This window comes from Chanos chanos, chromosome 10, assembly GCF_902362185.1.
Source record: "Chanos chanos chromosome 10, fChaCha1.1, whole genome shotgun sequence".
Classification (NCBI taxonomy): Eukaryota; Metazoa; Chordata; class Actinopteri; order Gonorynchiformes; family Chanidae; genus Chanos; species Chanos chanos.
Genome location: NC_044504.1, coordinates 32,226,946 through 32,253,340, shown reverse-complemented (window position 1 = coordinate 32,253,340; position 26,395 = coordinate 32,226,946). Strand labels below are relative to the sequence as shown.

Sequence of the window (26,395 nt, the reverse complement as noted above, 5' to 3'; positions counted from 1 at the left end):
GATTTCCTCCTGTTAAGTGTGTCAGCCATTTCTCTCCCCTTGGAGCAAGACATAGTGTGTTCTTGCTGTATCACCATAGCTGCACGATTTTAGGATGAACAATGAACAGCGCATATCGTGGTAGACCATTTAAGCTGAGGCACTGGTCAGAGGCCGCACACTCTCTAATTATCTGAACATAAACTGTAACTAGCCCTTTCAGTGTGTGCAAAGCCACATACAAACTTCCACTGAATGGACTGCTGCTTGTCCACAAGATGCAAACAAGCAATATGTCACTGCTTTCGCTCTGCTTGTATGCTTCTTGTAAGACTGCTGTAGTTCTGACACTGTTTTCCACAAAGTGTTCCCTGCTTGTATTTCTACCAATTTAAGGCCTAATTACTTAGCCACATTGTCTCACTTCTCATTTTGGCCGCAGGCCTTTCTCTCTGTGTGATTCAAAGTGAGTTGCATGAGAAGGAGTTTTCTGCATGTCAACACCAGGACCTCTGCTGTTCTACTGACCCTACGCACTCTAACGCATTTGTTCCGTTACACGAGACCAGCGCATTGCACGACTATGAAAACTGCTGATGTCTTGCACCAAGTGGGTTGGAAATATTTGAGGCAAGATCTGCACCAGCGTTGAAAGCCTCTTCAGTCAACAGCAAATTCCTCCCTTCCTCACATTGCCTTGCAACGATGTTCAAATGAAGACAGCAATGATTTGATATGGCAATTTGAGATTAGGCCCTGTGTGGATTAACAGTGGGTTTATGTGATGGAAGTGTATATGGGAGTGTTGCTCATCTAGGGACAGACTGCAGGTGAATCCACTTGACACGAAATCCACAGTTCAGTAACAATACCACAAGGAAATAGGCATCACAATTTCCTCAGTCGTTTAATAACACCCCCCCCCCTCCCCAACAAGCCCATTTTAGGATGTTGCTTCCTCACAACAATGTTTGTCAGGGTGATGCAAACTGTGCTGATACTGTTATACTAATGTATCAAACCACACCAATTGGCTATTTTCAATCAGTGCAGTCAAAACATTTTTCAGAAAGGAAGAAATATTATGGACTCATTGTCAATGAGATGTTTTTCATGCCCTGAAAGGTCCTCTCTTTCTCATGTCAAAGCCTCTTTTCTTTCGATAAACACTGATATTTTGAAATGACTCAGCTGCTCCTCGAGTGCAGAGCCCTTACATATCGGCCCAGACTGGAGCTCTCCCACGGTGGGACATTTCCATGGTAAACATGGCCAGCCTCATCCAGCACAGGCCTGTGGGAGAGCCAGAGAGCCACCCACTCACTCAAGATCATTTCCAGCCTGTGTGCACTCAGAGCACCCCACCCTGCCCACAAACACAACACAAACCACTGCCGTGTGCGTCGTCGTGTTGCTTGAGACATCCTGGATACAGTTACTCGATACTCCACATTGTGAGGTAAAACAATGCGCTTGTGGTCGGATACGGATGGAAACGAAGAGCTAATACAGATGGGAGTGATGGATAAAGTCGCTATACTGTGTCTACAGACGACTGTCTGGCTATGGACTCCCTGCCTGCTGCTCTCATTGAAGGTGTTGGGTGACCCTGCTTCCATACCGTTCAGATGTCAGTAGGTCCAGACAAGTATCTCTGGTTGATTGGTGTCTCTCTTACCCTTTATCACCTTACATGAACCATTACACACAACATAAGGTTATGTTGTAAGATTCTCTAATTCTCTGATAAAAAAAAAAAAAAAGAAATACCAGATTTTAAATGGGTGTCTTATAACAAGAATTGTATTCTTCTGTGTTCAAATGTTCAATATGTATGTAAGCATGGTGATAAGGAAAGAGATTTAAGAGGTGGGGAGACCACAGGTTTTCCCTGTTTGTGTGCCTGAATATGTTTGAGGCGGTAAATCCTAATTTGGATGATGCTGTCGGAGATCCCCTATACAGAAATCCTTTATATGTCATGGATTCCAAAGCCATGACGATCCGCTCAGACCCCTGCTTTCACAGCAGTGGATAACACAAAGCAACACTGGTATTTTGTGTGTAAGGGAGGAAGTGATGTCATAATCTACACTGAATCACAGCAGTAGACTCAGGGGGGGAATCCAGTCCAAAGACAAGCCTGTCTGAAGTCAGACCACACCAGTCAGGACATGAGGCCAACCTGATGAAGTCAGAGGGCCTGAACTCATGTCAGCTCGCCTGTGTTGAGCGCTACCTTGTTTAATATCCCACAGGGCTGGGCGTTGTAAATCGTATTGCGGAGTGTTCTATTATCAGCACTTAATAATTGTAGCGTCTGATGTGCCGCTTTGAAAACTGCCTGTCTACAAGACTTTCGCCACCCTTTCACATTTTTCCTAGTCTGTATCACCACAAAGCCTGCAATTATTCTTGCCTTCTATTTCAATCCAACTAACACTTCTACTGATTCACCCATCTCCTGGAGCTGGCTGTTGACAGTAACTAAGCACACAGAACAAAAACAGAGAATCCCAATGCAACAATGGATTAAATGTCAATACGACAGTGTTTTTCTTGATGGCAGTGTTATTAATGTGAGTAATATTTTTTTGTTAGATCAAATATTTAGTGCAGTCACACCTTCCAGTGAATAACATCTTCATAAGCAATATGCACAAAACAAGTGTGACATAAGCCTCTTATTTCTATGTACAAACATATGCAGTAATAGTTGTGGATGTTATGGTGATCTCATATTAGGGAGCGTCATGTTAAACGCAAACTTGTTACTACAACAGTAACATTACAGTATGACTCTAAGCATCATACTACTTCCACAGACCAGTTTTTAAAATTCAGAAGAGCTACACAGTTTAATCAAAGAATGGGCTTGATATCTGGACTTGACACTGCTTAATCAGTTGCTCCTTCTATATACAGAAATGCATATGTTTCAACGAATCAAGGCTCCTCAAGAACCAATGAATCTTCAGTTCAGGTGTGTCAGATACAGACACAAAGTTCCACAAAAGTGAATCCATTAAAGAGGAGAAAAGAGCGAGAAAATGAAGACAGCACGATGAAAATCACATGGAAAAAGCTTTATTCTTACCCATAGCTTCAACAATGACAAATGTAGTGCTTCAATTTCAGGCTTTTAATGTGTAAACTAGCAACATCACTAAGGGACAAGTAGTGAACTCACTGTTATAACTTATATACTGATAAATTATTAAATATCTTATTTGGCAAGATTATACAAATAAGCAGGAAAAATACAGAAGTACGTTTATATATTATTTGCCTGCTACAGTTTGTGATAGGATGAGTGTAACACTGCACAAGTAACAAAATATTTATTTTTATACTACTGAGTCAAATCTGCATTACACATTCAGCTTTAAATAACACAAAATAGCAATAGGTCATCTGTGAACAAAAGGAATGTACACAAAATAACATGAAGAAGTACTCGGGGGGGGGGGGGGGGGGGGGGGGGGGGGGGGGGGGGGGGGGGGATTAACATCTACAATTGTTTACACTTACTGCAAAGTCACGAGCACATGTACAAACCCACTGTGAAAGAGGCAGCGACTGTAGGTTGGCATGTAGCGATGCCAACTCTGTACAACTTCCGTTTTTGACCATCTTGCAACGCTTTCAATAAGGTCGACCAGTAACTCTTTTCATCTCACATCACATCTCCTTTATATCATCGATATTTTCATAACCCCTCTGAGTACCAAGAAGGGACACTAATTGGTCTAAATGGCTTTATGGCAGCTTTTCTGATACATTTTAAAACGTGTAAACAAATACTGATTCACCTTATCCAGATTTCATGTAGATCCAAAAAATAATTTGGCAATACTCATGTTATGTCTCGACATCAATACAGAAACATAAGCTAACGGTAGCAACTTCCATAAAGGTAATATGAGTGGCTCATGTTTTTTTTTTTGTTTTTTTTTTTAAGAGTGATGGTACTTCTACAGCAATGGGCTTCCAGCCATGCAGATGAGAAATAACGCCGTCAGCATTGAGGTTATTATGATGCCTTGAGGAGATCAAGCATGCATACTTAAAACAGTAATACATGTAGCATGAACTGACAGTATAGCATGCTAATTTTATAACGAAAACATATGGAGCTCATTGCAAGATGAAACACCCTCTACCGCCCATCCTGTTCCCATAACATCCATCCTCAAAAAACAAAAAGACCTCAAAACAACAACCAGATCCCAAAGTCAACATAACCCCTCAAGAATTTCAACCACAGGTGAGGTTTATTAATTTGAATCTAAACTATAGATATCACATTAGACAGAATATGGGTGTCATAAAAAAAAAATTAAGCTTTCATGACCCTGACATTTTTTCCCCCAGTAACATCTACAATTAACAGCAAAGAATCAAAGAGTGAAGAAAATGACTGGTCCCTACATGCTTGAGAAATCAAAACGGTTATTAGACCTAAACTGATCATTCCTTTAAAATGCTTCTGGAACTTCTGGCTCAGTGGTAGTCAATAAATACTTCATATTATACCACCACAATAAAAGAATAAAGGGTTATCATTAAAAAAAAAAAAAAAAAAAAAAAATCACCGGGAATGGCCAACCATGGCATTCCTTACTAAAGTGCATTCTTCATGAGTAGGGCACACTAGGGGGCAGGCAGTGAGTAATAGGGAAGGATGAGCACACTGTGGTGGTCAGATGATTGCTACTGCGGGTGGTCTGAGTACAGCTGGGGTGTGGAATGGGGGTGTGGATGACTATGCTGGTACTGACAGCTGTGGTTCAGGAGATACCATCTGTAGATGTGGCTCCAATTAAGTGTTGCACTATCTGTGCGTCACAGAAACTTCCAAAATGTGGACAGGGCCAATAGACGGTTAGCAAATCAACAGGAAAGTCCCCATTGAGGTGGGTTAAAGAGTTCAAGTTTTAAAGTACAGGGGTTTCCTTCATTCTGTATAGTAGCAGGTCTACATGTTTAGCAGCTTGTTTTTCACTACAACAACAATAACAACAACAAAAACCCTAATTAAGCTCCAACAGCTCCTAATCTTTAGACTTAAACACACTGACAGGCTCGATGCTTATGACTACCATCAAGAGGCATACAGAAATTTCATACACACTATGAAGTGTGTGGCATAACAATTACTTCCAATTTAAGATTAATACAAAAATATATTATCATTTACATATTTGGAGTATTTACTTGTAAATGGGTTTAATACAGTTGGTAGTGTAGAGTCACAGCTCTTTGTTCTGATATCTAAATAGAGGGGATGAGTCACTGCGCTGATAAAATCAGAAATCTAACACTTACGGATGGATTCTCTCAACTAAAACTATTTTTAACTTCACTGTGTCAATATTTACCATGAAACAACTCACTGGAACGGTATTTTAAAACCACAGGCATTTGAGTCCAAGTGTTATTGCCAGAAGTGTGCTCGAATGGGGTAAAAATATGATTATAGAATAATTGGCGTTTAATTGTCTGGTACTATCTTGGTTCATTTGGCATCTTTGCCGTGCATCTGCAAGTTTCTGCAGGGACCTAGAAAAGAAGAACGGGAGTAATAGTAACGCTTTAACTTTGTCCACTTGACAAGTGGAAACAGTGTTGCAGAGGAGAGGTATGGAGGTGACCTACTCCTGCCTGCAGCTATGGGGATTCCCTAACATTAAACACCCAATCACTCACAAAGGCCTCTCTTTCTCATCTCTAACGAGAACTCTAGGGCAGGGTGTGAAAGCAAAAACAGAGGAGGTAGGCGTGAATGATTGCATACTACTGAATGATATGCAGTCTAATATTAAAGAAAACCTAGAGACAAAAATATGAGGAAACAAACAAAAAGTTCTTTCAGTCAAAGCATGCAAAGCCCTCACTCACCATGGAGAGAGATTACGTCAGCCGTTTCTGCCCCCTGGGTGGCAACTGATTTACAAGCAATACACAAGAACAGACACATTCCACTGGCTAGGCCTCTATTTTTGGCAGGTTCAGTGCACATCACAGTAAAGTGATGGGATTCTTCATGTTATGATGGTGCTGTTAGCGTTCACTAGCTGGTGCATGATTGACATAAATAAGCAGCGTGGTGTTGAGCTCTAAGCGTGTTCTAGAAGCCACTGGAAGAGTGACTTGTGGCTAAGTCTCCCTCCTCTGGCCCCTTGGTCCTCTTCCAATGGGTACTCTTCATAATATTTTATCAGGGCTTGTACCAGGTCCCCGATCCGCCAGTCCCTCTCCCTAAGGGTCTGCACCACCGCCGGCAGCTGTAGCAGAATAAAACAACACTTTTAAAATGTAATTCTGGATGTTTCAGTTTGGATAGGTTTATTTATATGTTTATGACTGACACAGTTACAGTGCACAAGACAGTTTGTGTGTTTATATATAGTGCAAATCAAATTTACATTTGTTCATTTAGCAGATAACACTTTTATCCAAAGCTACTTCTAAGACAAGCAGAAAATGAAAAAAAAAAGAAAAAAAGAAAGAAAAAAGTCATCTCATTTGTGTCTGTGGTCTCTATTTACTTTTAGCAGATGTCAAAATGGACTATGTGCTGTATTTCGCAGTTTATTCTGATTAGGTTGCCTATCTAGTACTCTGTAACATCTGCTAACCACTTACACGAGACATAAAAAGTGTATTTTGACCCAAACTAGATATATTCGCTAAACATTACCTCTGCTTATAAGAGCATTATGGGGGGGGGGGGGGGGGGGGGGGGTGTCACAATCTTATAAAACTTGAGGATGACTTTTAATGAGAATCTCACCTGCTGAAGCTCTTGGTCAGTGTGCTGGCCCAGCTGCACAGAGGGTAACTCAGTAATGGAGGCGGCCAGCCACTGTAGCACTGCCCTCAGCTGGGGATCCAGAGACTGTTCCCTTACGTCTGTGCTGACCACCAATAACACCCTTTCTCCCTGAGTATGCCCTCTGTCCACATGTGCTGCTCCTGCCAGAGCAAATACACACACACACACACGCGCACACACACAAACACACACACACACACACAGGCCCAAGGATCACTGTCACACCGCAATCAACACGAAGCCTGTGACCTCTTCTTTAACATGCTTTTGGTATAAACCCATTTCCCACACTCCCACTGCTCAACTAGGGCAGTGGCAGGGCTTACAGTGAAATCATTTGCAGACCCGCTGGGAGTAAAGGAAATGAACGAACACTAGTGTGGCTTTGAAGAGGGGGCGTTAAAATCCGGTCTGCCAAGTCTGACCAATGCTGAAGAACAGCAGTGCCAAAAAAGAGCTGAGATTAGCAAAAAAAGAAAAAAAAGAAAAAAAAAAAAAAGGAGGGGTAGGGGGGGAGTGGGAGGAGCGACAAAGACATTGGGAGTTTTAACATTAGTTTAAATAAACCTTGGTTTAAAAAGTGAAAAAAACAAATCAGTTATTCATACCACCCAAATCCTCCTTGGCCTCTGTTTCCTTCTCCTCTGTGCAATCACTGCAGGATGAGAAATACAACAAGTGTGAGAGAACGTTACACGACCGTGGCATCACTGACAGACAGACAGACAGACAGACAGAAAGACAGCAAAGAGAAAGACAGGAAATGGCACATGCAAGAGGGTCAAAAGGAAGTGAGTGCCTCAGAGACAGACTGCAGCACCCTATCTGTGACACTGACTTTGTCCAGACCTTTGTATGGATAGTATCAAAATTTCCGTACCATATCAGTGGGACAGAAATGGTACATTTTGGCAGTTCATTCCCATCCTTAAATTTTATTGCAACATTTTATTGCAACATGGACTGAAATATGGATTTAGAGGACAATTACAGACATAACATCAATAATGTGCCATTTAAACTTTCAATTTTTCCCTCCTTGGACAGTATGTATTTAAGAATGTTTACACAGCCCAGGGCATCAGATACAATTACATTAATGCTCAATAAACCATCTCACTGTGCTCCCTTCAGATAGCACCTTCTAGAATAATGAGACAAATAATAAAGACATCTTTCTTGCCACTGTAATGACTCATTTTGGAATACAACACTTATGAGAATTATGGGCCAAAACAATCTCCCATCACTTAACCTTGCGGCAAGAGGCGAAGACAGATGGCTCTTTGCTCTTTCCTGAACATTCAGAGGAGGAAAAAACCCACCTCAGGCCTTCTGACACCCACTATTCTATAGACACACAGTAATCCCATTCACTTATTCTGATCATCTAACCGCAGAGAGCAGAAAGCAACAAAACGCTGCACTGTTCCCCTGTCAGATTTAGAAGGTAAAAGCTGACACAATTACAGAGGCCTTTCAGCACTTGTCTCTGACTTCATGCAGTAACTATTGCAAGCCCCCCCCCCCCCCCCCCCCCCCCCCCCCCCCCCCCCCCCCCCCCCCCCCCCCCCCCCCCCCCGCTGATCGGTTTCAGTCTCCGGCTCAGGACCAACCTGTCTGATGGGGAGAAGGACAAATGCTCTTCATAAACCTCGCCCTCTAACCCCAGACTGCTCCAGCTACTGCTGTTCCCATTACTGCTGGGGGAGAGAAGAGGAGCACTCAGCACTGTGTAAGAACACAGACTACAACTTCAGATACTAAAGCTTCAGGTACTACAACTTCAGACACTACATACTATCTTATTATGACTTGACGATAAAATGCTTAAATGCAACACTGCTTCATTTTCTTTAAAAACAACTGATAACAGAGCCAGCCTTATACCAACCTGGTTGAAATATATGGCCTTGTTATATACCAATAACACCAAACTGTTATTTTGTAAGATGATAAATTTATGTCATAGCATACATTAGATCCACACTTCAGTAAGTCCAATGGAATGTACATCGAGTGATTATAAATCTTGCTTTTTAACCATACATTCCAATGCGGTTGGACTGCAGGTGATGATCTGACTGAGAATCTTTGGAATGAACAGTAGTTTGTTAAGCACATTGGGCTTTATTCCTTTTGAAATACTGCCTCAAGCTGATTGGTGTACACCACGCCTTTTGGCAATATTTGGATACTTTAACAAAGTTTTGGATGTTCGAATGACATTTCATACATTCTTGGTTTGAAACTAAAATATTGAGAGCATTTGTGAAATAACTGCTTTTACCAAAAAATAACATATTTTCCAGACTTAAAAGTAAGAACTACGGCTATCCCATGAGGTTTAGAGCCCAGTGTCCGCAATGTGGCATTTCTTTAGACAATCATCCATGAACTCTCATGAATTACATAAAATGGTGATTAAAAATACAAATAGGGAAGATAGTAAAATAAAATTCATGAAGTATCAGACTAACCTCTTGATAACCTAAAAATATACACCGGTTTATGTTTTTGTAATCATTCTGGAAAAAAAGAGGAAATCCTAGTAGAATCCTGTTTGCCTTGGTTTATTGGCTTCCCTCTGTTCTGTACAGCTCCCAAGATCTGGTCAAAGTTCATATACTAAGACAAACATCAGTTCTACACAGTCATCTTGTGCAACTCAACTACTTATAATAATGATTAGAGCATGATGCTGGTCAGCAGCTGACAGAGAGTGAGCTCTCAGGATGACAATGCAATGCGTGAAGACTGAGTATTAGTAGACTAATTTCTGGTTTTGTGCATTAGCAGCTTTTCAGTGATGACACAAGTAATCACAAACTTCTCATTTACTTACACATACACTTACTATGAGCATTAAGAGAAACATAACAAGAAGTATGGGTCAAGCTCCAGCGATTCTATGTAGATGGAGGAACTTCTCTACCTGTCACTAAGATGGTGGAAGCTGCTGCTCTCATCAGGGTGGTCATCCTCAAAGCTCAGATTGGACCAGCTGCCAAGGCTGTCATCTCCAACACTAAGGCTGAGCTGCTGGCTCACTGTCGACTCTGTCACATTTATCCCCTCCTTCCCTGGGGCACTGTAATGGCACAGACAATCATTGTCTGCCATTAATACAACCCACTAGTCTCACAATTGCAAAGATAAAGTTAGTTCTCATGTAGTACTACATGACTGTAATATTGAAGTAAATAATGAAGTGAACTGCTAGACACATTAAGAAATGAGTTGTCAATTATGCAACTATTTTCGCACAAAGTTTCTCAAGATGTTTACAGAACTAGACTCGAGAAGATTTTTTTTTTTTTACCTGAAATTTAGGTTTTGGCAGACATTGGACATTGCTGACATCATAATCTCTGTGGTGAGACTCTCTGCAAAGCTTGCACCATCATGTCCAATCCCACTGTCTGCATTCAAACTGGTACTGCTCAGTTCCTTCTTCGCTTTCTCAATTGCTCTCGACACCATTTCTTCTGCAAAAACTGCTCTCTTATCCAAATCGATGTGGATTTTAGGAATCTCGAGACCATTTACCGCATCAGACTCTTGCCTCCTCTTTTGCAAACTCTGAAAATGATGCCTGCCTTGTATTCTACAAAATGGACCGTCCCTCTCTTGGCAGTGTTGGCACGATTTATAACACTCTGCTTGCTTTTCAGCATGAGAGCTCTGTTCCAAAGACCTTCTGTCCCCGGTGGCCTGATGTCCTGCTGCTCCTAATGTCATTTCTAAAGTGTCATCAACAATCTTTCTGGCATAATGCTCAATTACTTGCAATACGCCATTGTTATAGTTACTATCATTTAAACTGCCAGTACTATGGTACTGCCTGTTTTTCTCTGTGTAAGGTAAAAGAGAACATGAAAATGTAGTCTTGATTAAGTTTTCAGCCATATCCTCCAACTTGGATTTCTTGTACAGACATGAATCAGTTAGAGATTTTGGCAGCCTGACTGAAGACATTCTGAGCTTTCTTGTGACATCGCAAGTAATGCTGTAAGCCAAAGACTCTGCAAAATTCACCAGTTCAATGTAGTCACTCCTAGTTCTGTCTTCGCTGGTTTGACAGAGGCACTGCATAAATTCACCAGAAGGGGCCTCTTTTCCTCTTGCAAGAATGGAGGGGGATGATTCAGAGGTGGGAATCCTAAAGACATTGCAGCTGCCATCACTATATAAATGCCTGGGGGAATGAAGCCTTAATGGAGACCTTTGTTTTATTCTCCGTGCAGCATGTGCCAGCCCTGACTTAATAGATCGATATGCCAGTCGACTAGCATACTGATCCAATATGAGTTCCCTACTCCCGCCTTCTTTTTTCAGAACTTTGATGAGGTGTCCCGCATATTCATCAGTGACACTCTCACAGCTTGGGAACTCAGATGACATTCCGCTTGAACAACTGCCATGAGGATTGAGAACTGAGGTCAGAAATTCATTCGACCAGTGGTCAGCCATCGTGCTCAAATGACAGTCTGCCTGATCACCATGGTGATGGCCCTCTGCTGTTTTCTCTGAGCTTTTTTTCATAGCTTTGTGATGACAATGCTTGGAGCTCATCATCCGTTTTACGTCACTGATGACTTCTCCTGCAATTTCTCCAGCATATGTCCACAAGGAGTTCAAAGTCTGCTCTGAAAACTGTGCACTGTGCAAAGCAACACTGTCCTTGGGTTTTTTATTTGCCAAGCTTATTCCATCATTCACATTTAAGGTATCCATCTCAGTTGCCATTGAAACAATATGGCATGCCAAACGTTCTGCATAATGTAGAGCTCCTTTCTCCACGATTCTGCTTCCATCAACTGAGGTTTGTTCTGGCAAGCAAATACCAGAGTCTGGGCCCTCTTCTCGATCCTCATCCTCATGGTCTTCACTACCTGCTTCTTCAGAGAGAGACCTCATCAGCTTCAGCATGAAGTCTGCCTTATCTGAATCAGAGGTCACATCTTTTACCTCAGAAGCAGGCTGGTAGTGTGGGGTAGGTGGTGGAGTGGCAGGAGAGAATTCCTTGGCAAGCTTGCCTTTGAGTTTCTTAGAGAACTGCTTGATCTGTTTCTCATTAGAGATCTCTGTTGGCTGCTGTGGGGTTGAGGGTGGAGTACCAGGGGTTCCATTTGATTTCCTCCCCGAGTTGCCGCCAATCATCTCTTCCGTGGTCATCTTTCTAGGTCCTCGAGATGTGACTTCAAAACTTGGCACTTCCAAGGTATCTTTCATCTTGATGGGGTGGGTGTCTGAGGCCACTTTACTAACAGGGTGTGAATGTCGGGTGACTGGGTTACATGTAACATTTTCAATGTGTTTTGACCCTGAGCTACAGGAAGAATGGGGTGAAGGGAAGCAATAGGAATCTGTAAAACTTCCTTTCTGATTAAAATATGGATCTTTCTGGGGTGCACTACTGTCTTCACATGGTAAACTCCAACATGCCATGTCCTGTGATCCTGAAGTTTGAGCCATACTTCGACTGTTAGTTGGTATGCGCCCTCCTATAGTCTTACTCAAAAAGTCTGCACAATGCTCAACTTTTTTCTTCACTTTGGTTGTGGTCATGAGGTCAAATGCTTCACCCACTATCATGTCAACCATGTTACCAGAGAAGTTTTGAAAAATAGTTTTCCCAGATGAGGGTTCCCCAGAGATACTGTTAGTGGATCCATGAGAAAAATGACCTGGCGGTGAATCAGTCTGTGTTGCAGCAGATGTGTCTGATGTAGAGGTCACTGCCCTTCCTTGAGAGCAAACACTTCTTTTTGGACTAGTTTGACATGTGTGACTAATACTGGACTTATATTGACAGGATTCCTCTGGATTTTGTAGGTGAGAGATAGCTTTTCCAGCTACCGGTACTGGAACACAACTGGCCATCCCTGACACGCAAAACAAGGCCTTCTTCACAGTACAGCCATCTTGTTCTGAGTTTTCAGAGTCACTTGCTAACTGTGGTCCTAGGTAACTAGTTGAGGCATTGCAGGTTTTTGTTGTCTGGGATGTATCTTCAGCACTAACATAGCAGATGTTGTCCAGGGAAACACTAATGGCAGCCTGTGTTGTAAATGTCACATCTGCTTGGGAGAGTTCAATGAAAGCTTCTTGGAGAACTGATTCCGAGAGGTCTGAGGCATAGGAAGAAACCACTTCCTCTTCTTGTTCAAAAGACCAATCACTTGGAGTAAGAGGCGTAGAGGGATGTGAGAACTGGCAAACCTCCATAATCCCTTCAAATATCAATTCTTCTGCAAGGTCAGCTGCAAATCTGGTGACGGTATTGTTGAAAATTTGTTTCTTCACAAACAGGAACTCTTTTAGAGCTCCAGACACTGCTTCCCCAACAAGGAACCCTGCCAACCCGTTTATGGCACGTTCTTTTAACAAGTACGCATGACGCATACCGATCTCTTGAAAAGCCATCTGAAACACTGAAGAGGTCAACCTAGCAGCTAAATGGCAAAGTGTTGTGGTGCAAGACGACACGCCTTTCTGTAAATCTCTTAAGGCACTCCCAAGGCTCATTTCCACCAGATCTGTGGCAAACCTCTGAATCCCATCCTTCAGAGACTGTTTCTGCTGTGATTTGGCGATAGTGACAGTCTCTTGAATGTCTGACAGCTTCATTAGATGTCCACTAGTGTTTCTGAATTCTTTATGACATACACAACTCAAATTCTTATTAATGTTTATATCAGTGGGTGAGGCATACCCACAAACAGATCCAAGAATTTCTTTTGAAAGGTTGTTAGCAAAATCAGAGTACGTTTTGTACAATGCGCAGAGATCCTGTGGTTTGCGCAACTCCAAGCCATCCCCATCAGCTTTCCAAAAATACTCCAGATTCCCACCGTCTCCCAAAGGACTGAAAGCTGATGAGCGAACTGGACTGAATAGGCCACTGCTTTCCTCACCGGATGTTCTCACTGGCTGTGGAGAATCTGGAACTTCAGATTGTACACTGTACGGTGATCCTGGTTTGAGCGGAGTGGGTTTCTTGACATTAGCAGGGAGAATGGGGTGGTCAAACTTGTGTGGGTTCATTGCAGTTGTTGAGCACCCCCTCGAAACAAACTTGGATCCAGAGCTGTCAGAGGTTTTCTTTCTCTGTGTCAGGCTTGTGAGGGTCTGCCCTTCATGCATCTTCATACTGGTGTCAAAAGACTGGTCCAGGTCATCAAACTGATCAAAGCTATCAAAAAACTCACTGACCTCTGAGTCAGAATCCTCTACTCCTTCTTTCAAAACAGGGATCTTGGGAATGTCAAGCTTTGCTTTAAGACTCTTCTGATAGCCAACCTCATCCAGGAAAATAATGGGGCTAGGACTAGAGCAATCTGATTCATCAGACTCTGTGAGTGATGTAGATGTGATACCCTTTGGTGGGCTATTTGAAGTGTAAAAGCTAAGCTGGTTCTCTCCATCTGAGCTCTGAGTTGCTGATGATTTGTGAACTGACACCTCAGAGTTGGATTTCTGTTTGCTTATAGATTTCTTCGGGACTGAGCTTCTGATGATGCGAGACCCTGATACATTTTTGCAGTGAGAAGGGACAGTCTGGGAAGCCACATCTCGTTGGTTTCGCTGGCTATGTGAAGCAGAGGCTGAAAAATTAAAGAAAAAGATTATGTCATTGCATTTCAAAGTGCCTCATGCCTGCAGCACACAACTGTATATACACAACAATGCCACAACTAATAGCATTTTCATTCAAAAGGTGGATCACCTTCAGAATGGAGGCTCCACAAATTTTCTGAACAAAATCCCTCAAAGCAATTAAACAGTGATAACTGCCAGTTGTATCTGATATTACAATCTTTATGGTGACGTATCAAGTGGTAGAAACCCACATGAGTAATCTCCAAACTCCTCCTCTTCAAGATGCTCAAAAGCAGTGACAAAATCTTCTTCGATGGATGAAACAGATTGGTTGGTGTCATCATCTTCAGCTTGACCAACCTCTGATATGCCTCTCTGTAGAGACTGAAGCTCCAAAGCATACCTGATCCCTGCTGTATACCTGGTCAGGAGCCCAAGTATGGTGTAAACACTGACGTGAGGGATGGGACTGTACCTCAGTATACACATGGCTTTGGACCAAGTGTTCTGTGGGTGCAGAAAAAAGAAACAAGGTCAAGTTGGATCAATCAGTGGGTCCATGGAAAAAAGGTACAAAATCAACAGTTTCTATAACCAAGTCTTCTTTACACTAGGGGCTTGCAGGAACAGCCAAAAATTCATAAAACGATAAAGCTTAATCTGAATTTCGAACTGTGTCAATATATATCATAGCATAAGGGTTTTTATTTTTAAATAAATATTGATTGATTTGCTCTGGCTGTCCTAGATTTCTCCACAGTTCACAGTACAGAAAGTTTAGGCTTGTTTATGCAAAGGTTTTCACTTTTAAGTATGGCAAGATGAAATTCAACCAATTGTCCATAGTACAAAGTCAAGGGAGTGGACCTGTGGAGGAATGACAAGGGAAAGCAACTTTGCACTGCTAAGTATCACTTTCCTCCAGCTTTGTCAAAAACACTGTAGCATGCTTTCAGTGCATTACACCAATTTATAACAGACACACCAATGTTTCTATTAACAACAACACAAACCTCTGTTACTTAAATAAACATTAACAATCAGCTTTCTATTATACACTGTCGCTATAATATTATGGAACTGCCAGTTCACCACAAACAAGGCAGACTTCAGCCCTGTCTTTGAGGCTTAGTCGCATCTCTACGTCTTGGAACTAGCTGAAACATGGACTGAGACAGGGCCCTGGAATTCAGTGCTGTATCGAGTTTACAAAGGTACAGGGGGAGAAGCCTCCAATGGAAACTTCAAGGAGATGTCCCTGGCTGCTCGTTGATGAGCAGCACCTGTAGCTCATGGAAACCCATCAGAATAAAAGCAAGAGTCTGGAGTAGGGTAAGGGAAGACTGTGCTGTGGCAGCACTGGGTAAACCTCTCTGCCCCATTCCCCAAACTCTGCCGAGCTGCTTCCTCAACAACTGCTGCCAGCTGAGCGGACCAGAAGAGGGAGAGTGCAGGGGCAAGCCTTGGGTGCAGATCTCTTCTTGCTTCCCCAACCTGTTGCCGAGCTACCGCTGGAGGCACGCCACCAGCTAAGACTGTCGCTGAGCCACCACAGTAAGCGCTTGCTGAAAGACTCGGCTGAGCTGCCACTGGAAAAAATTGCCGCCAGCTGGGTAGAACACAGGAGAGATTCTCGCTGGCTGAAAAGCAAATCCAGTTTCAGATCCTGGAAGCTTCCCCGAGCTGGCGACTGACCCATGGCTCTGGAGCCTCTCCAGGTCACATCTGCAAAGTGCCTCCATACATGTATTCCCTTGCACTGGTCCCATTGCTCCAGCAATGAAATAGTTATCTGGTTTATGTCTCCTTTCCATCTCATGACACTCACCTACGTGGAAATTTAGCCCTCTTACCCATTAACTGAACTCCTTTTGAATACCTCATAGTCACTGCTACAGACCTGGTTAAAATGACCTTTGAAGTGGTTTATTGCCCACCAGGCCAGCTTGGTAACTTTGTAGAGGAACTTGTCACACAACCTACTACAGGACAACATCCCCGTCACTGTCCTTGGTGACCTTAAAAACCACCTTAGAAGTTCACAGATAGGACTTCCTCGTTCTTTTTGCTTCCTTTGACCTTTTCCTCGCAAAGACCCCCCAAACACATAAAGCTGGCAAACAACTTGACCTTTTCTAACTGTAACTGTACCATCATTGTCATCTATGTTACTCCTCCTCACCCCTCATATCACTTCATTTTCCATTTCACTGTTACTGTACCTCCATCAAACCACACATCCGTTCATGTCATCTTTTGGTGTAACCTACATTACGTTCAACGTCCTTCTCCTTTGATGAGTCATTTTTACTACCCTTACTACCCTCATTAGATCAGATCACATCTGTTCATGCCAATGAAGCCAGTAATACACTAAGCTCTGAACTAACATCACTTGGCTGGCTTGGTCCTTGCCTAAAGCACCAAGCCAGTGATTACTGTTCTTGGTGTCATGGAGGGAGATAGTATCTGAATGACAGCTTATTTCACCAGGAATGCTGCAAGGTTCAGTGCTTGGTCTGCTTCTCTTTGCACTCTACACTACTTCTCTTGATCCAAATACAAAGTCCGAACCAGACCTTTCTACCTCCAATCTGCAATCATACAATACACCCTGCAAGTGCCAGACACAGTGGACACATTCAAAAAACACCTGAAAATCTACCTCTCTCAGATCTTTCTGCCCCCTAACTTCACTTTACTTGTTTGTATAGCAAGGGGTACACTTAACTCCATTTAATTCCCTCTGTTTCCCCTTCTGATGCAAGTGTGTGCTACACATCCATTTATATCTATCCCTAACCTCAATTTTTATTTTCATAATATACAAGATGGCTTACAAATCATTTTTCACATCTGGTGCAAACCTTACAAAAAAATTGTTTCTATTCAGTTGAATTCACTGTTACCCCTGAAAAGGGAAGAGTAAAATCTCTCCAGGTTAAAACATTGTACTACCCAGCCAAACCTTTCTCTTCTGCCTGAAAACAATCTGCGAGAAATGGTTTAAATGGTGTCATTCCACGGGTGTAACAAAATATACTTGTAATTCATTTTGGAGTCTTTTCTGCTCCAAAATGACCTGGCTGAAAGAACATTAAGGTCCTCAGGTCACACATTCAGGAGTTCACACAGGATTTATTTTCCCATTACACACTGAAGAAAACACATGCAATTCCTTGTTATGTCTGCAATCTGTTTGTGGTATAATATGCTGTTCAGAGAGTGCATAACATAGTGCCATGCCTGTCTCACCACAAGGCCAACTCTGCTTAATCCTGCTGTCAAACAAACAATATACCACACAGCTAGAAAACCAGAAAAATTAATTTCAGCCACTGGATACTATTTAAACAAAAAAAGAAAAAAAAGAAAAGCAAAAGTACAACAAAAAAATAAACACATGTAAAAATAAAATGCTTACCTGAGAGATACTGTCTTTTCTCTCAAGGAATCTTCTAGAGTCTTTGAGAAGCAGCACTTCTTCATTTTTGAGACTGTGTGCATGTAGAGATCTCAATAACTCTGATATTTCAGCTGAGGCAGAAGACAGAGCCTGTATGTGCAATAGTGAAATGGCAAAACAAAACAGAAAAATTAGGTAATTAACCAGGCAAAATCTACACTGTCTGTATATATTCTCTGAGTGAATGATATTTGACATTGTGTGTGTATGTGTATAAATATCTATATTAATGTGTGTTAAAAATGCTGAATACATGATGAGACTTAAGCAGGAAAGTACTATGATGACCAACATCTACAGTTAATAAAGGAGGTCTGTTCATACACTCCAAGGCCTTTTGTCCACAGAGGCGAATACAGCACTTCATTTCTGGGCTTTAGTGTAAGTGTGAGTGGTATGGGTCTATCATACTTAATGTGAAGTCTCATAACTGTAGAAGTGTTGCTAACAATAAAAGCATGAAAGTATTGCTTTTTAAGTCCATTCAAATAATGACTCTCATACTTGCTACTCATTGACCTCCACTCGCTACCCATGGCCACCCGAATCAAATTCAAGTCACTAATGCTCCCTTACAGAGTGACTTCTGGGTCTGCACCCATCTACCTCAACTCGCTAATACAGGCTATGCTTCCTCTTGCCCGCTGCGGTCCTCCAAGGAACATCATCTGGCATTGCCATCCCTACAAACAAGGCAATCTCAGTCCAGACTGTTTTCGTTTATGATTCCCTGATGGTGGAACAAGCTACCAACTGCCATCAGAGCAGGGGCATCCCTCTCTATCTTCAAGAACCTCTTGAAGACTCACCTTTTCCGAGAGCACCTCCTCTCCTAACACCTAACACCTCTAACACCTTAACATGCTTTACTCTCTTGCCTCTGTCTTGAAAGAAATTCACACTTATTGCTTGCACTTGTTTCTTGCACTTTAAACAGATGTAATACTTAGCGCTTAAGTCTCGCAACATACTGGAGCTTGTATTATTTGCCTACTTGTAAGTTGCTTTGGATAAAAGCGTCAGCCAAATAAATATAAAGTAAAATGTAAATGGTGGAAGTCACAGGCTAAGCATTGATACATGATATGTAGTGGGGCTGCAATAATAGTTTCTGAACACCACAAAACAGAGAGGTTAAAATAAATAACTGTGTTCCAATGCCAGCTCATGTCCAGTGCTGTGGTCATAGTGAAACTGAGACAGTAACAATATTTTTCCTAAAGGTCTGCAAAATTAAAAAAAAAAAAAAAATTCATTCATAAATTCTAAAAATGTAACGTTCTCTCAAGTAAAGAACAAATACTGAGAAAATATAATAAAATATAATATAATATAATGTGATTTTGAGCATATCTGCATTTGACTAATGATACTTGCCTGTTGAGTGACATCCTCTCCTTCAGAAAGACTGGGTAAACATACAAAATGTATCTAAAGGAATAGAGAATACACCATTTCAGTGTTTAACTGATACAATATTAAATAAATCTGATGGCAACAATTCTCAAAATCTATCTCATAGGTAGCACTGAATGCAGCAGGGTTAAGCGTGACATTTTATGGTTAACCACACAGGTAAATGTAGACTAACCCTGTCAGCAAGTTTATTTTCAGTCAGACTTTCAAAATCACTAAGTCTCAAAAGAGGTCAAAGGATACTCACTATGTGACTGCGAGTACACTCATTTCACTCATTTACAGCACTTATCCAGAACACCACAATCCACACAGCAAAGTTCATGTTGAAACCCAAAATCCATATACACACGCATACATATGTGTGTGTGTGTGTTTGTGTGTGCGTGTCTATTGCAGTGCAAATTTCTAACAAAGATCAGTGAACATTCGCACATCAAACTAAATATCATTAAAAACTGCAGAGGAGTGGAGCATCTTGTGAGTGTGAGAGAAAGCAAATGAAGACAGAAAAAAAAGAGAGGCACTAAATTCTTGATGCACACCTCTGACAGACATTGTGGGTCCTTTGAATGCAGCTCCAGCAAGACATTGCACAGCTCTTTCCTGTTCTTCAGCAGGCTTTTCAGACACACAGCTGAGCTCTCGCAGATTGTCTACACATACAAAGATACAGTTTGTTTGCTTTTCTTTTTGGGCTTTTTCAAATAATAATAATAATAATAAAAAAAAAATACACAGTAAATGTAAACATTAGTAACAGGCACTAAAAATAGGACACTGAGAAAGGTGTATCACAGATATGGTGATAGGGAATGAAATCAAAGCTAATCTTCAAATGAAACCCTATTTATGAATGTTTTTTCTACTGGAAGAAAGCATGAGAGAAAGCTGATTGTTTAAACTGATTACTTTGCAAAAACAGATGACATACCTCCTTCCTGATAGTTACGCGATTCTTTAAAGGGACCCCTCTGATCCGGGCACACGCATCCATGGCAAAGCAGGTCTGGGCCAGAAGGCAGGCCTAACTATGGGAGTGAAGCAAATGTAAGACATCTGAAACATCTGATGACAACCTAGCCACAACCAAAATACAGCAAGAAGATGTCATGCTGACCTGGCCAGGAGCCACAAAAAATCAGAATAAGAAATACTGTGAGTATATCACTGCTTAAGTCTAAAATGGGCAAATATAAACCTGTTTACTCAAATTCATCATTATAAATAGTTCTAACTTTGAACAGTATGGTTGTGTGTTTTTAGATAAAAAAAAAAATTGTTGTGTGGAACTATAGCCTAGATAGTAATAACTGATAATGGAAGAAAAGTCAATGTGAAAGTGTGAAACGTGTCACGTAAGCAATGTGCATGACAGACACCAAAAAAGAAAAAAGAACTTATCACGAGCGATCTTCACAGTTGTGTACAATGAGAATATGCATTTGCCCTAAATTAACACGTTATCACATTCACGCATGAACCACAGCAGTGCGCGATAATTTGGTGTACAGTTACCCTCCTGATGCAAGATCGCATCTACGCATTGCAAAAGTGTATATGAAAGCAGATCAAGAAAAAGATCTGTCCCTTATGGGGCAAGCAGATTTACTGAAGGCAAAAATGCAACACATCAAAACAAGCTAGATTCCAAATGCAATCAGATAAGGGTTCACAATACAATGTAGAAATAAGTTTCACAGCTACATATAATATATGTAAGGTTCACTTCCAAGGATTCACTGATTATGACTTGACAAACAGGTTCACCTTAGAGAGCTGCTAGGGCCTTTGCTTCAACAAACTGATATTCCTCAACCAATATTTGAAATCACACAGTTCAAGCACTCAAAAATGAGGTTTTATGATTATGTTATAAAATAGCTAGGCTAATTTAGTGTGCGATGCTGATTCCTTAAGGCACTTCACATAGCAATGGATGCTATAATATTCATTATGAGTACAATATCAGCCAGTCTACCAACACTGACTATATTTACACTATCAACCCTAAAAAAATCTGAACGGAGGAATACAGTCTGGAGCATGGCAGAGAAACATGTCATACATATAGGAATCCAGTTTCCTGAGACATAAGAGCTGCTTCTTGTGTGCTAAGTGAAAGAGTATCAAACACCAGATGAAGGCAAGACAAATTTCAGATATTTCTCCAACACACCAAGTTTCATTTAGCTTATGTCCACAGTTCACAAGTGCCAACCTATTTGTGTTTTGAAATGTTTTATTGAGAGGGGGGGGGCAGTTAATCAAGCCACACGAGTTCAGCCTATGTGATCTAGACTACTGGTCCACAATAGACCAAATCCGATCAACTGCAGAGCAATACAAAAGTGACTGCAATTAGACAATTAAATTCCCCACGTGACCACAGCTCTCTCTTTTTAATGCCCGAAATATTGTATTGGTTCCATTTTATTAGTTTGTGGTGACATAAGCAGCTTGCAGTGCTGTGCAACAATCTGCTTTGATTGTGGAAGCGCTTGGGTGCTTAAATAGGTCATACTTAAACATTTCAGCACGACTATATGTGGAGTGCGAGTTGGGAAAGTAAACAGTAGCCGTAGCAACACCGTCAACTAGAATACTTAAAAAAAACTGTGCCACCGTCTCAAAACAATACATATCGTTCTGTCTCCACAACAAAGAATACATCACAAGTTATATTGTGACAACACAACTAAAGAGGTAATTGCATGATGAATGAGCTGGAAGACAGTTGGTTTATAACTCCATCAGCAACTAGTGGCAGATTATCTGCAACTGTCTGCGATGCAAATAAGATTATCGCCAGTAAGAAAACTTCAAACACTAACAAGACACTGACGTTACACTCTCGATAGCGCAGACCTGCAATTAGTGTAAGCATTACAAACGACGAATGGTGAGTTAAATCAGACTGTTTCATTTGAAATCATAGTCAACGCCTTCCTCAAAATGACAGAACGCTACCCTGTGTAGCTCGATGAAATTAGCCTGTGACACATTCTCATTTTGTGATCATTGTGGTATTATCAGCCGATGGTTAGAAATGGTTCTTGCACATAATTAAACACATATATTCTGCAACTCGATCACTGTTGTGTCACCCCCTTCATGAGTTTGTGAGTTATTATTGATTAGTACTTCATGTTTTAGCTATTGTTTACATTGTTGCATGTGTCAAGTCAACCAAGGCCCGACAGGCAGGGAAAGGCAAGGAAAACGCAAAGTTAACTATTCGGGGGAATAGCGATTTCCAAAGAACCTCATAGCCTAATAAATTCTCATGGATAAAGACAAAGCAAGGTAATTTAACATTTAACGCAGGTAATATCTACTAGCCACCTAAACGATCACTGAATCGGCTTAAGGCCACGGTTTGATGTTATCCGGATGCAGAAAAACCTACTTCAGCTAGCATGCTAATGATGCACGGTAGCTCGCTTTGTCGCTAAGTAATCCTTACGTGGTAACACTGATTTTAGTATGTCATGCAATAAATGCATCATATTGTATGTCCCAAAACACATGATACACTTAAAATGACGTCTCTCACCTTATGATGTTAGACCTGAGCAGCTAAAACGCTTTACCTGCTCATCTCACGAAACCAAAACATTCAGGCTAGACCAATCGAACTACGTAATCCACCAGAGTGGATCACAGAATCAATGATCAGAATTCTGTGTTAAGAGGGGTGCGAATACTAAAAGCGTCACTTTTACACTATTCCGCTCCAGATTAAGAGAATTATGCTAATTTCCAACTGCTATACATGCTTGAAATTGATAAAATGTGTTACACTGAAAACAGATTCTGATAATTCGATCCACCGTGAAATTAACGCCCGAACACGCCATGGATCATCTGTGCTGCTTTCTCTGTTTTCCCTGAAGCAGCACAGTGGCGTGTTAAAAACACGAACTGCTTTTATATTTTTTTGCGTTTCAGGTAAAATACACACCAGAGACGGAAGTTGTCAGGGGACTCAGATTTTCAGTACTTTGTTAGTACAAGAATACTCCATGTCAGCGAAGAAATCGTATTTTTTTCTTAGGTAGTCCCCGCGTACCTCAGCATTCTCCTGTTGTCATCAAGTCGCTTCCACTTAGGTGCACTTCCAATGAAACTGTTAATGCCCCATCAGCCTTAAGATCATGTGTGAGATTTCATCTTTTATGTATTTTTTTTTAATGGCATTGTGTAACAAGCATTTCCCTATTTCAAATCCCTAGCGTGCCCTTGGCAAATCTGGACGTATGTGATATCGCTTGTGCTCACTCTCTATTGCCAAAGAGTACGGTTGGGCCTACATGCGAAGTCAACCACAGGTTCTTTTCACCTGCTTCTTTACTACGTGAGTGAAGGCCCACGTTAATGCCCTGGATTCGTTGGAAGCTGCGCGGTCATTCTGTTGACATTAAGAATTGTTGAGGAGTGATGACATGGAGAGTACTCTTGCCATGTGTGCTTTTGTGGCATCCGATTTAGGTAGTGGTCACACTGATATTAGAAAGTACCCCAGCAAAAGAGCACTGTGTACGCGGTTGGTTAGGAACACGTTGTCTGTTTGTTTTTATGTGTGTTGTGAATGTGAAAAAAACAATATAACCTTTTGAAATGTACGTTGTATGTAATCCGCCCTATTTACTGCAAGAGTTCCTGGAACACTGACAGTAAGCTTTGCTTTGAATCTGGTTGCTCATTATTTCAGTTTCTATGCCTAGAGTGTTTTAGAGGAGATTGTCAAACGCTTCAGTCCTCCACTTGCTGGTGTTTCACTAACCACCACTCTGCTTCTGTTCCCAGTGGTTTGTGCGGTGGGAAACAAAACAAACAAGCAACTCTGAATCATGTCAAGAATTTCACAGGAAAGGATACTATGGTCTGATTGTTGTGCGTTTATTATTGTGATACACAGTAATGAAAGCGTGACAAAGAGTTCAGGCCAGATGCGTCAGCTCTCACCTTATTCTCAAGAAACAGATGAGTGCATGTATATCACGTCTAAATGCCTCTTTCCCATGGTGAAAGAGGCTGCGATAGGTGAGGTGCATTTTCTTGGCATGTTTTAGATACATTCTTTCCCTGAGAGATGCACGCTGATAAATACATACAAATAGCCATGCTAGGTGATCACCCTCATCCTGTGTGGAGGCTTTTTCATCATTATTGTAAGGGTATTTTTCAGGGAAAATGGCACACCCAAACAGATGACGTAATGGCTTGATTTAGTGTAAAATGATATAAGCCATGTTCCATGGCCACCTCGGTTACTAGATCTAAACACCATTAAATACTCATGGGAGGTATCATTGTGGTACTTGACTCACTATTCCACCACCATCAACCAAACTCCAGCTGTGGAATTTCATGAGAAAGAATGTTTTTGCATCCTTCCTAATGTAGAATCCATGGGTAGGTACACCCCCCCCCCCCCCCAAATTTCACATTTCTGTGACCTATGACACTTTTCTCTATTTTGTAGAATGTGGAAAACAAATTCATGCAATATGCACAAAATAAATACAATACTCACAGCTGTCCTTTAATGATAATCAATAAGCTGCCAGTGATTTAAACATTTTAGGCCTAATTCAACACCACCACCATATAAATAGACACTGTGGTGAGGATGATGTCTTAAGCTTAGTGCTTTGACCTGACAGGTGCTGTCAAGCAGATTTTCCTATGACACTACAAAGTTTTCTTCTTTTTTTGGGGGAGGGAGTCATTTTTTTTTTCTGTGGTTGTTCATTTAAACAATGGCAGTTTCAAAGGCAAAACATTTGAGAAAATGGTCAAATTTGATAAGTCAGATGATAATATGTAATATTGTCTATTCTATTCCTGTCTCACTCTTTCTGTTTTCTCAGAGTATGAATTTTTTGGACCAGGCATTTGCCAGATTTGGGATTTGGGCGCTGACCATGCCACCGCAATGTGACCGGGGTGAAAAATGTAAGTCCTGCCAGCATGCCAGCTTCACCAAGGCCACGGAGAAGACAAACAAAAGCTTTATTCAGTGGTAGGAAAAAAAGTATATATATAGTTTTTGCATGACTTCATTTCCACAGCATGTACTGAAGTAGTAATCTTTCCGGTTAGTTCTAACCTTATTGCATCAAATACGACCATTAGTAAGTGTAGCTGGAAAAGAGATGCAGCGTAAATGTAATTGGTGCAGAAATTCTGCAAACAGGAAAGGGTTGAAAAATTACAAGATGTAAAATTGTATATTATGTGCCTTTTCCTTTTCACGACTTCTTCAAGTTCCCTGAAATACATTTGTCCAAGTGCGACTTTGGTCAGTAGTTTTCTCTTTCCCTAGTCCCTTTTGAAATGCTCTCAAATCCAAAGAAAACTATCCAGATCATCCATTAGTCAGAAAATATATTTAAGAGAGAAACGTTGTGTATGCATTCAGTTTTATTGAAGAAGGAAGATATTAATGGGCAGCACTTTTAAAGCCACCTCAAAATGTACAACAAAATTGAAACATTTATTTAATCAAGATACAAAAATACACATCTCAGTGACTTCCATATTGTAATAAATAGTTAACCATGCATTCTACGATAAAAAGGCACAGAAAACAGTCACTTAGTAGTCATAAAAATTACCAACTACTTTACCAAAAAGTCATCCAGATATCAATACAAGTGATAACTGTAACAATATATTCCAATAGTGAAAACACATACACATCAGCTGTTACCCTTAGTCAATAAATATGCAAATATTGTATATACCTATACATATTCAATTTTAAAAATTAAACTGTGCCATTGTAAACATAATGTAAACAAATGAAACTCACATCTCACTTCTCTTATTTTGATAGAAATCATGTTAGAGATAAGATATTCTGTACTACAAATTTCCTCACGTGGATTGGTTTTGGGAAAACCAGGCAGTTTACAGCATTATGTACACCACGCTCTTATAAGCTCAAACCCACTTTGACCCCGGGGTCTTACCAAAAAAACAACAAAAAAAAACCCACTCTTCATCAGGTCCATCAGAGCAGAACCATAAAGACAAATTGAGAGCCAAATGCTCACGGATCCTGTGCACATGTATTCACTGAT

At 41.1% G+C, this 26,395-nt stretch overlaps 1 protein-coding gene across 1 annotated transcript; it reads right to left on the bottom strand.

Annotated features, from left to right (window-relative positions):
• Positions 1-5,249: 5,249 nt before the first annotated feature.
• Positions 5,250-20,301, bottom strand: akap11 (A kinase (PRKA) anchor protein 11). Its single transcript, XM_030786637.1, has 11 exons — positions 20,239-20,301; positions 19,850-19,960; positions 19,266-19,319; positions 17,847-17,978; positions 14,670-14,929; positions 10,140-14,411; positions 9,753-9,908; positions 8,434-8,520; positions 7,426-7,472; positions 6,776-6,957; positions 5,250-6,266 (listed from the first exon to the last, which is right to left on the bottom strand). Exons 1-11 carry the CDS (start codon positions 20,299-20,301, stop codon positions 6,099-6,101), a joined length of 5,532 nt encoding a protein of 1,843 aa, XP_030642497.1. The 3' UTR covers positions 5,250-6,098.
• Between the last annotated feature and the right edge of the window lie 6,094 nt (positions 20,302-26,395).